At 45.2% G+C, this 12419-nt stretch overlaps 1 protein-coding gene and 1 pseudogene across 2 annotated transcripts; both read right to left on the reverse strand.

Moving 5' to 3' along the window:
- Positions 1-2024: 2024 nt before the first annotated feature.
- LOC311352771 (N-acetyllactosaminide beta-1,3-N-acetylglucosaminyltransferase 3-like) lies at positions 2025-8176 on the reverse strand. Its single transcript, XM_084472573.1, has 2 exons — positions 8064-8176; positions 2025-3711 (listed from the first exon to the last, which is right to left on the reverse strand). The coding sequence occupies exon 2, from the start codon at positions 3698-3700 to the stop codon at positions 2561-2563; it is 1140 nt and encodes a 379-aa protein (XP_084328699.1). The 5' UTR covers positions 3701-3711; positions 8064-8176; the 3' UTR covers positions 2025-2560.
- Positions 8177-9370: 1194 nt separating this feature from the next.
- LOC311353082 (potassium voltage-gated channel subfamily V member 2 pseudogene) lies at positions 9371-11517 on the reverse strand (annotated as a pseudogene). The gene is made up of 2 exons: positions 10252-11517; positions 9371-9649 (listed from the first exon to the last, which is right to left on the reverse strand). The product of its transcript is annotated as a potassium voltage-gated channel subfamily V member 2 pseudogene (transcript).
- Between the last annotated feature and the right edge of the window lie 902 nt (positions 11518-12419).

Raw genomic sequence — 12419 nt, forward strand, 5'->3', positions numbered from 1 at the left:
GTGTGTTTTTAGTGATAAAAAAAATGTTATGAACACACAGGTCCATTTAAAGGACGATGGCATGTGTAGTCTGTTCGGTATTGTGAAACCCGATGCACCGCATGGCAGAAGGAGGAAACGTGAGTCAATTCTAAAGAAATGTCATTTCCTGTAAATGTTTTCATCAGTGTTTCAAACAGTGTTTAATGGAGTTCTCATCATTGTACAATATATGAGTATTGCATATATAAGGTTCTAAGAAAATTAAAACATTTATTAATTATTTATTTCATATATAGATCTATTTTTTTATCCTTCAATAATAGCTGAGATTTCAGTGGGCATTTGGCCAAAGACACGTGATGTATCAAGCTGTGACACGTGTGGTCCCTCACTTTGTTATAAAAAAGTTTGAGAAAACTAAAGGGAGGGTAATGGACGCTTGGAGCTTTTCTCAACAAGTGTTTTTTGCTGAAGTGATTTGCTGAAGTGCACCAATAATTATTAATCAGGGATTAAGCGACTTGGATTAAGAGACACTTTATTTTAATGTCATTTTTATGATAATAGTTCTATGCAGCCTAAATTATTTAATAGTTTTACCATAGCATTTTGTAGCATCTGATCAAAGCACGCTTGGCAAGTAAAGCCTAGCAAGTAAAAAACAAGTGCATGGCACTTGTTTCTAAGAATATCTTTACTGCAGCCATATATTGTTGTTTCTTTCTTCTGACAAAGTACTTATTGTATTTTCGCTTTGGATAAAAGTAATTTTGATCAACAGTGTATTGCCTTTTGAGTTGTAATGTTTTCGCAGACCCTGTGAATGTGTACAACAAATCCCCCCTGGGGGCAAATAAAGTTATATTCTATTCTATTCACTTATTTTGTTTTCCTTATTCATTCATTTATTCAGTGTTGACGGGAAAGGTCCGCACCTGTCTGAGGAAGCAAATGACTTGCTTAATGTGTGTGTTGCTATGGTGACATGGCAAGGAGATAATAAATTGCCTCCCTGGTGACCACCAGCAATGGAACAACAACTGCACAAACAGTCTGGACCACGACTGAAGAGGGAGGCGTAAATCCAATTCCTTCTCCACTTATTATGCCACCGAATCACTTAGGGTGGAATATTCCCTAAACCTACCCTCTACAGCCTTGAAAACATGGACATGGTTTTTGTTCGATATTCATGTAGGTCACCTCATTGAGCAGGTCTTCTAACCTTACCATGTACTATCAGAATCCGTTTTGAAACCAACACCCTCAATACCAATAGCAAATGGTGGCCCATCGTAAACCATAGATAGCTGTACATACAGACATACATACACATATACCACATATACTGCCCTTTTATGATGCTGCGGTTATTAATACCTTTCCCATCATGCCACTGGGTATCTTCAAGTAACAGCACCTAAATATACCTTTGTGAGTGCCAGTGCTCTTCTGGGTTTACACATCTGTTGTATCGAGGTCAGTGAACTGTATCTCCTCATACATTTTGAAAGTGAGGATTGAGTGTTGACTGCCACATGCTGTTATTAGGGTATGAGGTGTGATATAAATGTGTGATATAAAGCGGGCCGGGGAGTTGAGTTAGGTTTGGATTTAGGGTTGGGGTAGGCCTGTGTGTTTAAAGTAGGTTCTTGGGTTAGGGATCCAGTTTTGCAGCGCTTTGTTTCAGGTAAGTGTTAGGTAGTGCAGTGGTAGGGCTGATTTAAAGGTTGGTTTACGTTGAGGTCTAGGGTAAAATAAGGATTCATTTAAAGGTTGGATTACAGTTAGATCTAGGGTAAGACTGGGGTTTGTTTAAAGGTTGGGTTCTAAAGTTGCAGTATGTAGGATTAAGTAGCATGTAGCGGTGAGGTTGCAGATTGCAATCACCTGAACACCCCCCCCCCCCTGCCTAACCTCTCCCTTACACACAACCAAGGAGAAGCTTTGGTTGCCTGTACTGGGCCTTTAGGCGACAGTAGGTACATCCAAAATGATGTCATACAAGTGATGAGGTTGCTTGATATATTTATACATTTTATTTAGTTATTTTGTCTGTAAAGCTAATGATCTTAGTTTACACGTAAGATAATTATTATGATTAAAAACAATATCACCAAGACAGAATAAAAGCATATATAAATTCAACTTTATTAATTGGGAGGAACACAACTTCCCCTTTCTTTAATTTTTAACCGCCTAGTGAAAATTATTTCCGTTTTTGTGAACAGTCAGCAACAGTCCACTAGAGATCCATTACTCGCTTTAACTTCTTTAGGCACCTTGGTAGACATATAGATATTACAACATTCCCTTTGTGTTTAGGTTATAAAATGATCTCATCATATTATACATTTACCAGCATGATTTCCTTCTGAAATCTATTCTATTTTAAGCCCTGTTACCTGTCATGAAAGAGTGCATTTATTATTATTATTGTCCCTGTTATATCATCAACCCTGCACCAATATGGAAGACATACATTCCCCACAGGCACACAAAGACCCCCTCTCCAGTCCTGTCCCTGTCCTTATTGAGGAACTGAGCAGCTTTAAGGCACAGTCGATTTTACTTCAGTTCACTTCTGCCAACAGATCAGCGCAGGGTCCCGCACCTGGTTCCACATGATGTAAATCTGATGCGGCAGAAACCTGTGCACCAGCAGAACGTCCTGGTAAAAACAGGGGTCCCGCGAGTCCATCTTCTGTGAGGGGACGTAGAGCCCCGCAGTTCTTATGGCCCTGTGGCTGACGGGTTTGAGACCCACCTGGGCCAAGCACATCCCCATGTAAACGTCGTCGATGGGATGCAACCCGATGGACTTGGACGCGTTAAAGATGACCATGGCGGTGTGGCCGGACAGGAGGTAGCCCCCTCCGCCGCAGTACGTCGGGTAGGACTGCGACTCCTGCACCTGAACGGGCACATAGTACTTGCTGTTGGGGTGACGGATGGGGCCGACATTCTGGATGAGGGTGCCGACAAACAGGTGGCGCCCTCCGTCGTGCTCGCGGAGGAACTCCACCATGTTGTCCGTGTGGGCGAAGATGTCGTCGTCGCCATTGAGCAGGAAGTGTGCCCGGGGACAATGCTCCTCCATCCAGCCCAGGAAGAGGACCTGCTTCAGGGTCAGGTTGTAAAAGGAGTCCTTGAAGTCCCACTGGAGGATGTCACCATGCTGCCTGTGCTCCAGCTGCAGCAGCTTGTTCAGTCGACGCTTCTCGAAGCCGGTGCCAGTCGTCCCCGAGATGAAGAGCCGGCGGATCCAGAGGCCCATGTGTGGCCGCTCCTCGGCCCAGGTCTCGCGGAGCACCTGCCTCCGCTCGTAGTTCATGGGGGACGACTTGATGACCAGGAGGAGGAAGACGTCAGCGGAGCCGTTGGGCCCACCGCATTTGTCGGGCAGGTCGAGCAGCAGGGGGAAGGATTTACAGTGCTGGTAGTACAGGAAGTCTTTGAGGTGGTCCGGTAAGGTGGAGAAGCCCGTGATGTTGGCCGCCGACAGGTTCTGGTGACAGACGTCCCAGAAGCGGCGAACCGGCGTCCTCATGTATTCCATGGTGGCTTTGGAGAGGAGCTGGTTGGGATTGGCTGTTCTGGCGGTACTCGTGGCGTCCAGATTGGATCGAGTGGCTTGGGTATTCCAGAGTAGAAACATGATGCACAGGACCCCCATCAGAATGAAGGCCTCAAATGTTAAGCTTTTTCTCCTCTTCATCTTTGATAACTCTGCAATGGCACAGACAAAACCAGTTAATAACAATGGAACCATTTCACAGGACTAAATATTTCACTATGAAAAATATGTATATAATAATAATTATTATTATTAATTATAATAATTATAATTGTGTATATATAATGATGAATGAATGAATTCATGAGTAAGGGAAGAGAAAGTAAGTAAATATATATATAAAGGAATTGATGAGTAAGAAAAGAGAAGAGTAATTATTTTGAGTGTGAGGTCACCAAGTGGCCCAACTCCAACTGAACCTGCTGAACCAATGGGGCGATACAGGGAATGGAACCCTGGATAGTTAATGTTCAAAGCCCTGCATGTAAATATAATATATAAATGTAAAGAATGTAAAAAGACTCATTATCCCTTAAACCTGTGTAAGAATTTGGGACAGCTTCTCATGAGGGACCTCTTTAGTAATTAAACAGTCTGCTCGAGCTCCTGCACTTAAGATACAAACTAACTTAACAATATATACTAACAACTAGGGGTGTAACAATACACTCATTCATACCAAAATCGTTCGGTACGGGTCTAACGGTTCCATGCACGTGAGAGTGTCTTGTCTTGTCCTGATGTTTTGTATTGAGGACCACAATGAAAATAAGTCCTGGACTTTATTGTGTTTTTATCCTCAATTGTATTTGATGTCTTTCCATTTGTGTAAGGCATTTGTTTGATACAATTTAATAAATCTAATCAAAATCCAATTGTTTAATAAAAATAAAATAATAAAAACTGCTGTACCGAAAAACATACAGAACCGTGACTTAAAAACCGAGGTATGTACCGAATCTGTGACTTTTGTGTATCGTTACACCCCTACTAACAACAAACTAACTATACTTTCATATATGACCTCCGTCTTTTCTCCGCATTTGTGGAGCAGGAGGTTCGACCGTGAGGGTCGTTCACACTTGTTCACACTTGATGCCCGATATGCAGAGATCGGTGTCGCACAGTCATCAGTAGAATCTCCGGCTGCTTAAGGGGGGCGGGCTTACAAGGGGCAGGATATGACTTAGGGTCGAGGTTCGCAAGAGGCGGGATCGGGTTTGTTTTGGTTTGACCGCAGACAGCGCGCAGGCAGAACGGGCAGAACTCATTGCGATCATCATGGGGTCCCCCAATGGCGCTCCAGCTCCCCCCTACAGCAGAACCTGGTGGGGGCCCCGATGGAGGTGGTCCCCGACCACACCCCCCCGGGCTACTGCTGACTCTGGGGTTCGGCAGAGGAGGGCCTCTGCCGACCGCTGCTGGAGACGTACTTCCCAACCAGGGAGCAAGGCTGTGCGGCAACGGGGCAGCCACCAGCAGGGGCCGAGGCGGCGACGCCGGCCCCCTGAACACTCGGGACACTCGGGTTGGGTGTTGGGGTCGTCGGGACGCCTGACCCCTAAGGTGGGGGCTGTGTGGCGACCGTGGGCGTGGTCGCCGTGTTCCAGGTGCCGCAAGGGATACTGGGACAATTGTTTTCGTTATTTAGTCCGACACCATGAGTGAGAGTGTTGTTCGTGTTGGTCAGGTGTGCCGTGTTTCTGTGTGTTGTTGTGTGTGCAAATAACGACAACTCCCGTAGCCGAGTGAAAGCATAATTCAAACCAGCTAAACTACTTCATACACTCGTGCACTCGGCAGCATGTTGGAAAGTCACTTCCTTCCTTATTCCTGAAAAAACTGTCCCGTTTCAAATATAATAGTCACAATAGTCAGCTGTTTTACCCGAGGGACAGTCGTGGACGGTCACATTTCTATTAAGTTGAATGACAAATTGTGGACATTTTGGCGATTTCTGCATGTAAAATCGGACATGTAGGCCCCTTAAGGTGTACAGGAAAAAGAAACTGTGGTCATCCAGGCACCAGGAGGCGTCTCCCATCGATCTACAGGGAATACAGAAGCCCTTGTCCAGCAACTGTTTGAGTCATGCTCTTTCACGCCAAGCCAAACGGCACCACACGTTGCAGGACTGGGCCCTGCTGCTTGTCAGGGACGGAGAGTGCAAGAGGAGTGGACCGGGAGCCAACAGAACTGGGGCCACTACTCGTCAGGGAGGGAGAGTGCAAGAGGAGAGGACCTCGGAGCCAACAGAACAGGCCACGGCGCCGCTGGCCACGTCACACTGTTGCATGCTGAGTCTGGTGTTGCGTGGGTTTGGTGTAATGGAAAACGAAGGGCGACGAGCCATACTGTGTTGTCATGTTTGTCAAGGCCTAGGCGGAATGGGTTGGGCTTGTCAGACCCCGAGACAGAGCAAGAGCGAGAGGGACGTAGAGGGAGAGAGAACGAGCGAGAGAAAGCGAGGCAGAGAGATGTATATTGAAAGAGAGGTGAGAGAGAGAGAAAGAGAGAGAGGAAACAGGAAGCAGACTTTTTTCCTACAGCTGCATCTCTGCCAAAGTTTCACACAGACTCACTGACACACACGTCATTAAGCTTTATTTATATAGCACTGTGCATTAATAAATAGTAAACGAGTGACTGACCAAACTTAATAAAATTAGAACCAATAGAAAGGACATGGATGGAAATTTCTAGAAATGGCTGTCTATAAAGATGGGCTTTTAGAAGTCGCTTAAAACAGTCCAAAGATTCAGCAAATCTGGTAGAATGGGGAAGATTTGCCCAGAGGATGACTCACACAGGGGCTTCTGTTTGAGGTAAAGACGTTACACGACTAGGCTTTTGGAGATTCTGAGGGGTGAGGTGTGCACGGAAATGACGATGATGATGTCATCTTGGCTGACATTACCTGCCTTTCTCTCTCTGTATTTACTGCCTCCTACACGTTTTACTTTGATGACTTTCCATCCAAGTATATTCTCTTGTTCTGTGTTCACACACACACACACACACACACACACACACACACACACACACACACACACACACACACACACACACACACACACACACACACACAAACACTATGAAACTCAACCTTTTATTTATATTTTTGCTTCAATTTGATTTGACTAAAAGTTAGGTCAGATACCTGCATTATTTTTAAACATACAAATACAATATAATACACCCCCCCCCCCTGTTATAATGTAAGCATAGCATTATAAGATTCTACAGAGTCTCACTCCGGCCAAAAACCAAAAGTTGGCAACCCTGCACTGTGAGGTAGCCTGGATCAAAAAAGCGTGAGGTAGCCTGGATCACAGAAGAGCCTAATAGAGAGACATTGCCATGAAGGACTTCTGCATAAACAAGATAGGCTTTCGTTAGAGTCGTTGCGACTGCACCCATGAGACAACTAAAATCCACATAGAAAACGTAGGCCTACATCTAAAACGACCGTCATTATTCACAGAACATGCAGCTAATGAGTCCCTTTCCTACCGTCTTCGGATAGCCTCGAGTCAGGCGCACCAGAACAACCCATTCCCGTTAATGAAACCAACTTTACACTTCAGCATCAAGTGCTGTCATTAACAGCACTTGAAGTCTGTATCATCCCGAGTGTTACAGTTTAGGCTATAATATATATATAGGCCTACAGTATACACATGATATTAACATAATAACTGGACCACACTTCTGAACGCCTAACGCCGAGCGATGAGCGGGGATCCCGTTACATGCAGCCCCGCGTGTTATGTGTAATGGGGCTTCACCGCGGTTGGTGACACCTACATCCCCGTTACACGCGGGGCCAAACGCACCGGGACCGCGGACACAGACCCCGGTACAGCCCCGTTACACGCGGGGCCAAACGCACCGGACCGCGGACACATACACGCGGGGCTGTCAGCGGTGAGCCCCGCGGTGAGCGCCCCGATGAGCCCCGTTGTTTCAGGCCAATGTGGAAACTCGGTTTTTCAGAGAGGATAGAATACACTTGTCAAACGGTGTCGTATGAACGTTGTTTCATTTATCGTTAAAGACCTTTAAGGTCTTTAAGATAAATGAAATAACGTTGATGTATTCCCCCGTAGGCCTACATTGTTATTTATTTTTCCTTACAACTTTTTTTTTTTGCTTATTTATCTCAATAGTCCAATACAACATATTTTTATTTATTTCATATTTAGGCCTATATGTAGGCTAGCCTATGGTTAAAACCATTTCAAGCGATAAACGAGACAACACTAATTTTTGTCCCCCCGTTTGTTGTTTTCTTTTTCATGAGAACTAGCCTATAACAATTTTTGTAGAGACAAATTTAGTTTGTGCTTATTTATCTTAAAAGTCCAATACGAGAACATTATGATATGATATTAAGCAGATCACCATGTAGCGCATCCATGCGCTATATCCTCCTCAATACAATATAGGCTACGTGTTCCGACCATGTAACACAACCACACGACATCGATAAGTCCACTCTTACCTTATTTTGGTTTATAAAGGCGTCCACTGGCCGCGTGTAGCCTGCTCTGTATATAACTTTGAAAGTCGCCCTTCTAGCGGTTCTCGCACCGACGCCCGCACATGATATCATACACCAGGCTGCCTCTTGCATGGGTGTTGCTTGCCTTGGCGTGCAAAGTGTTCGGTTTCTACATCCCATCTACGTCACGAGTCCCAATCACTTAACAGCAACGACTGCAAGGGCCCCCGAAGACCGTCTTAGATTCTGCAAGGTTACCAGACACTCCTGCAACCTAATTGAAGTCTTTATTTAATTGATAATTCCGGGCAGCCGCTTTTTAGTCAAGTTACATCAAGTCAGATATACTATTGTGTGCATTGGCTGTAAAACAAAAACAACAACTACAACTACATGATGCAACACACACACACACACACACACACACACACACACACACACACACACACACACACACACACACACACACACACACACACACACACACACACACACACACCTTGAATTTGTAAAGAAGTGTCAATAACTCATCTCAATTAATGGAGTTTGTAATGTTTCTAATTAAATATCCACTAGTAACAAAGCTGTTTCATCACTTATTTGAAAAATCAAGGCTTGGTCATGTTCATCTGAACATTTTTCATATATTCTTTGGAAAAGTAAACAGAGAAGCTGCTAGGCCTTCTGCTAGGCCTTGCATATGCATACGGCATTGCAGTTAACATACTCAAAGCTCAAAGAAGGAATTAAGAAAGTATGCAACCACGTGTAGTGTATTTATTTTGGATGCAAGAAATAACGTAGTCTAGAGATTCTGAGAACCAAACCACAGACAGCTTCTTTGTGTTGAAATGTGCAGTCACCAAATGTCTGCTGATTGAGCACATGACTTTCCACACAGCTCTCCTAAATTTTTTCATGTAAGGTATGATTTACAATTGTTTTCATATGTTTAGAAGATTAACATTTGAACTATGATCACCTGTTAATATTTGTATTCAGCAGCTCTAGCACAGATTATATAATGGTGTGGCCTCAACATATATCAGTCTACTAGGCTCTGTATTAATACTGGTGGTTTCATCCGATCAGCACAAGGAGCAATCTTAGAAAGGTTCTGTGGAGACATAATAATATCCTTTCTTGTTATGTTCAATCACCAAAAGCAGTCTGCGTGTCCAAACCCCAAGGCTTATGCAAAGACGACAGGGGTTAGCGTGATTTGGATATGGTCTCTCCTTTCGGGTTGAACGTCTCTAGTCGAGCGTATGCAGGAGGAATCTCGCCAGGTCCATGTTGTGAACACCTCAGGTCGGGCAATCGTACCCACCGTTGTCTCCCACCTCCGCCTGTAAGCATTCCGCCATTTTGTGTCCTAACCGCTCCTTCAGCCTGAAGCGCCGCCTGATGAAGGTGCGGTACTCCTGGGCCTTCAGGATGGCGTAGTAGTCTGAGAACTTGTTGAAGAGGAAGGAGATGGGCATCCCATTGAGGATGATGCCAAAGGAGATGCAGGCAAAGGCCACAAAGCGTCCCAGGATGGACACTGGAACCACGTCACCGTAGCCCACTGTTGAAATGCTCACCTGAAGGAGGAAAGAGCCAGCAGACATGGTCAATAGAGCTTCAAAATAAAAGATGCATGTCCCTTAAAGAGACACCTGGAACTTACCCTCAACCAACTCTGTAATTGATACAGACAGAGTTACTTTAGACTTACACTTGCTCTACCATTTCCAAAGCAAATCTCGTTTTTTGTTTCCTGCAACTTATGGAAACCATTAGTCAAATCGGATTGGATTTGACTACATTAAATGTAATGGAAGAAAATATTGTGCTTTGCTGCCACGCCACACTATTGTTACAGTGTGTGTGTGTGTGCGTGTGTGTGTGTGTGTGTGTGAGAAGTTTTATAAACTACTTAACTTATTAATAAACATCTTCCGAACGCTTATTAACCTAATTAGAATAAGCCACATGGAAGTGGGCCGAATCGGGTTTGAAAAGGGTTAGGTTCCATATGATGTGTTCTGTTCAAAACGCTCATGAAAAGAATTTCGGATCAGTGTGAACAGCACACACCACATGCATGTGATCCTTCAACATTTCATCGGTGGCCCTACAAGACATGTGTTGCCATCTGAACTTCATTTGAGCGGCTAGAGGATTCAGCTCCAGAAGTACTCACTGCGGCCCACCACCACGCATCAAGGATGCTGCTGAACGGGGTGTTCGGTGTGTTTCGCTCGACAGAATGCAGCAGAGCGGAGAAGGTGAAGATGCCCATGGCGATGAAGAGGAGAAGGCAGCAGACCTGCTGGTAGCATTGGCGCAGGGTGAAGCCAAACGCCCGCATCCCGGTGGAATGGCGAGCCAGCTTCAGGATGCAAAAGACACGCATGAGTTTCACTATGTTGACGACCCGGCCGAGCCTGGAGACCTTGGCGACGGTCCTGAACTCTTCTTCTTCTTCTTGCTCCATGTCACTGTAAGCCTCAAACACGATGAGCACAAAGTAAGGCATGCCCGCCACAAAGTCCAGAAAGTTGAGGGTGCTCCCCAAAAACTCTTCACGTTGACAGGTGGTGGCGAAGCGGAGGACGTACTCTACGGTGAAGAACACAATGGAGATGATCTCCACCCACTCCATGTACGTTTTGCCATAGATGGCGAAGCTCCTGAAGTCCTCCACAGTGTTGAGGGTCAATGCCCCGATGGAGAGGAGCACAAAGAGGTTGGAGATCACGGCGAAGGCTTTGGCCTGGGGCGAACAGAAGGGGTTTTCCAGAAAGACCCAGATTGCCTTGCGAGCGTCCCCGAAGACCATGTCCTTGTAGCCTTCCAGGTCATGATTAACCTCGATCTCAGCCATCAACTCTCTTTCCACCTTCATGTTGTCCCTCATCTCATCTACCCTCTCCTCAAACATGATACGGCAGCAGCGTTTGGTGTCCCGCAAGCTCACGCCCCAGTAATCCAGCTCTTCCTCAAAGTTGACGGGACACATCTCCGTCATCACCCACAGAACCCCGCTGGTGTAGAAATTACAGATGTAGTAGAAGAAGGCCGGATCGCGGTCAAAGAAGAACTCGTTGCTCACCACAGAAAAGTCATCACACAAACTGAGTTGCTTTGAGTGGTCCGTGCAGAGGGCCAAAGACCCGATCCGTGTTTGGGGATATTTCATGGCAAGCTCCATGGGGATGTTAAACACTTTACCGCCAACATTAACATTTACTGTCTGCTGCAGTCTCTCTCCTGGTTTGGATTGCTTTCCTCTGGTGCAGGGGCTGTCCAGATAGTCCACGGAGTGCCATGCCTTGACGCTTGTTTGCTGGGAAAAAGGAAAGGTTTTGTCATCCGTCGCATCTGGCAAAATACCAAAGGCCAGAACATTAATGGTAGACCGGCGTTCATGCAGTTGTCTCCACAGCTGGAACCTCTTTGCATCCATGTGGACAACGTTTTAAAAAGGCAGGAAGTGTAAGTCCAGGACAGGAAGGAAGACTCCAGGAAAACAGACTAAATTGAAATCTGTTGATTCACAAGTAAAGGGAGTCTGACCGGCTGAGACACATGGCCCATTGAGTACCCAATCGTCTTCCTGTTTATCTAGGTACATGGTCACCACTACTTCAGTCCAGTTGGTCCTTGATGAGACAAAGATATCTTGCGTTTCCTCTCCTTAGGGGAGCAAATGAGGTCAGGGCGGTATTTGATGTGTAAGGTACTTGAGCCAGCCCCCTTAATCTCCTTGGTGTCCTGCCAATTGTCCTTAAGGACGTCATTTAGCGCAGACCTGGGATTAGGACACAAACGAAATGGAGGATGTATTGTGGGGGAGGAAGCTGAATGAACTCATGCAAGACCCATTTCCCCTTCCTTCCTGTCAACTCAGCATTGGGTCCTACTATGCAACCAGAAACAGGAGAAAAAATATGTATACCCGAATATAAATACAAACCAAAATATTATTTTAAGGGTAAGGTAAGGTTAAGGCACATTGGTGGTAAGGCAATTGAGTTTCTGCGTCTTGCACTGGGCTACCTAATTCTAAGATAATGCAATTGCTCCATTGGGTGGAGCAGAGATTTATCTCATTAGCAGACATGTCGCAGGCCTGAGACAACCCTCAAGTCATTAAGCCACTCATTGCCGTTAAGACGCAATTTATCTCTCAATCCAATCACTGCCTAATTTATCACACACACACACAGGAAGTAAGCATGTTTCTGTTACAGCTGTAACAATTTTTCTTATGTGACTCAAGTGGTGAGTAACATGTTCATAAAAATGTAAATACTTAAAGACTAGCCTAATTGTATTGTGCTTTATTCAACAGTTAATAGTCTGTAA

The sequence above is a fragment of the Micromesistius poutassou genome (genome assembly GCF_964030765.1).
Source record: "Micromesistius poutassou genome assembly, chromosome: 9".
Lineage (NCBI taxonomy): Eukaryota > Metazoa > Chordata > Actinopteri > Gadiformes > Gadidae > Micromesistius > Micromesistius poutassou.

Excerpts from the sequence above, each read along its gene's own strand:
- LOC311352771 (XM_084472573.1), bottom strand. The coding sequence starts at position 3,700 with ATGAAGAGGAGAAAAAGCTTAACATTTGAGGCCTTCATTCTGATGGGG.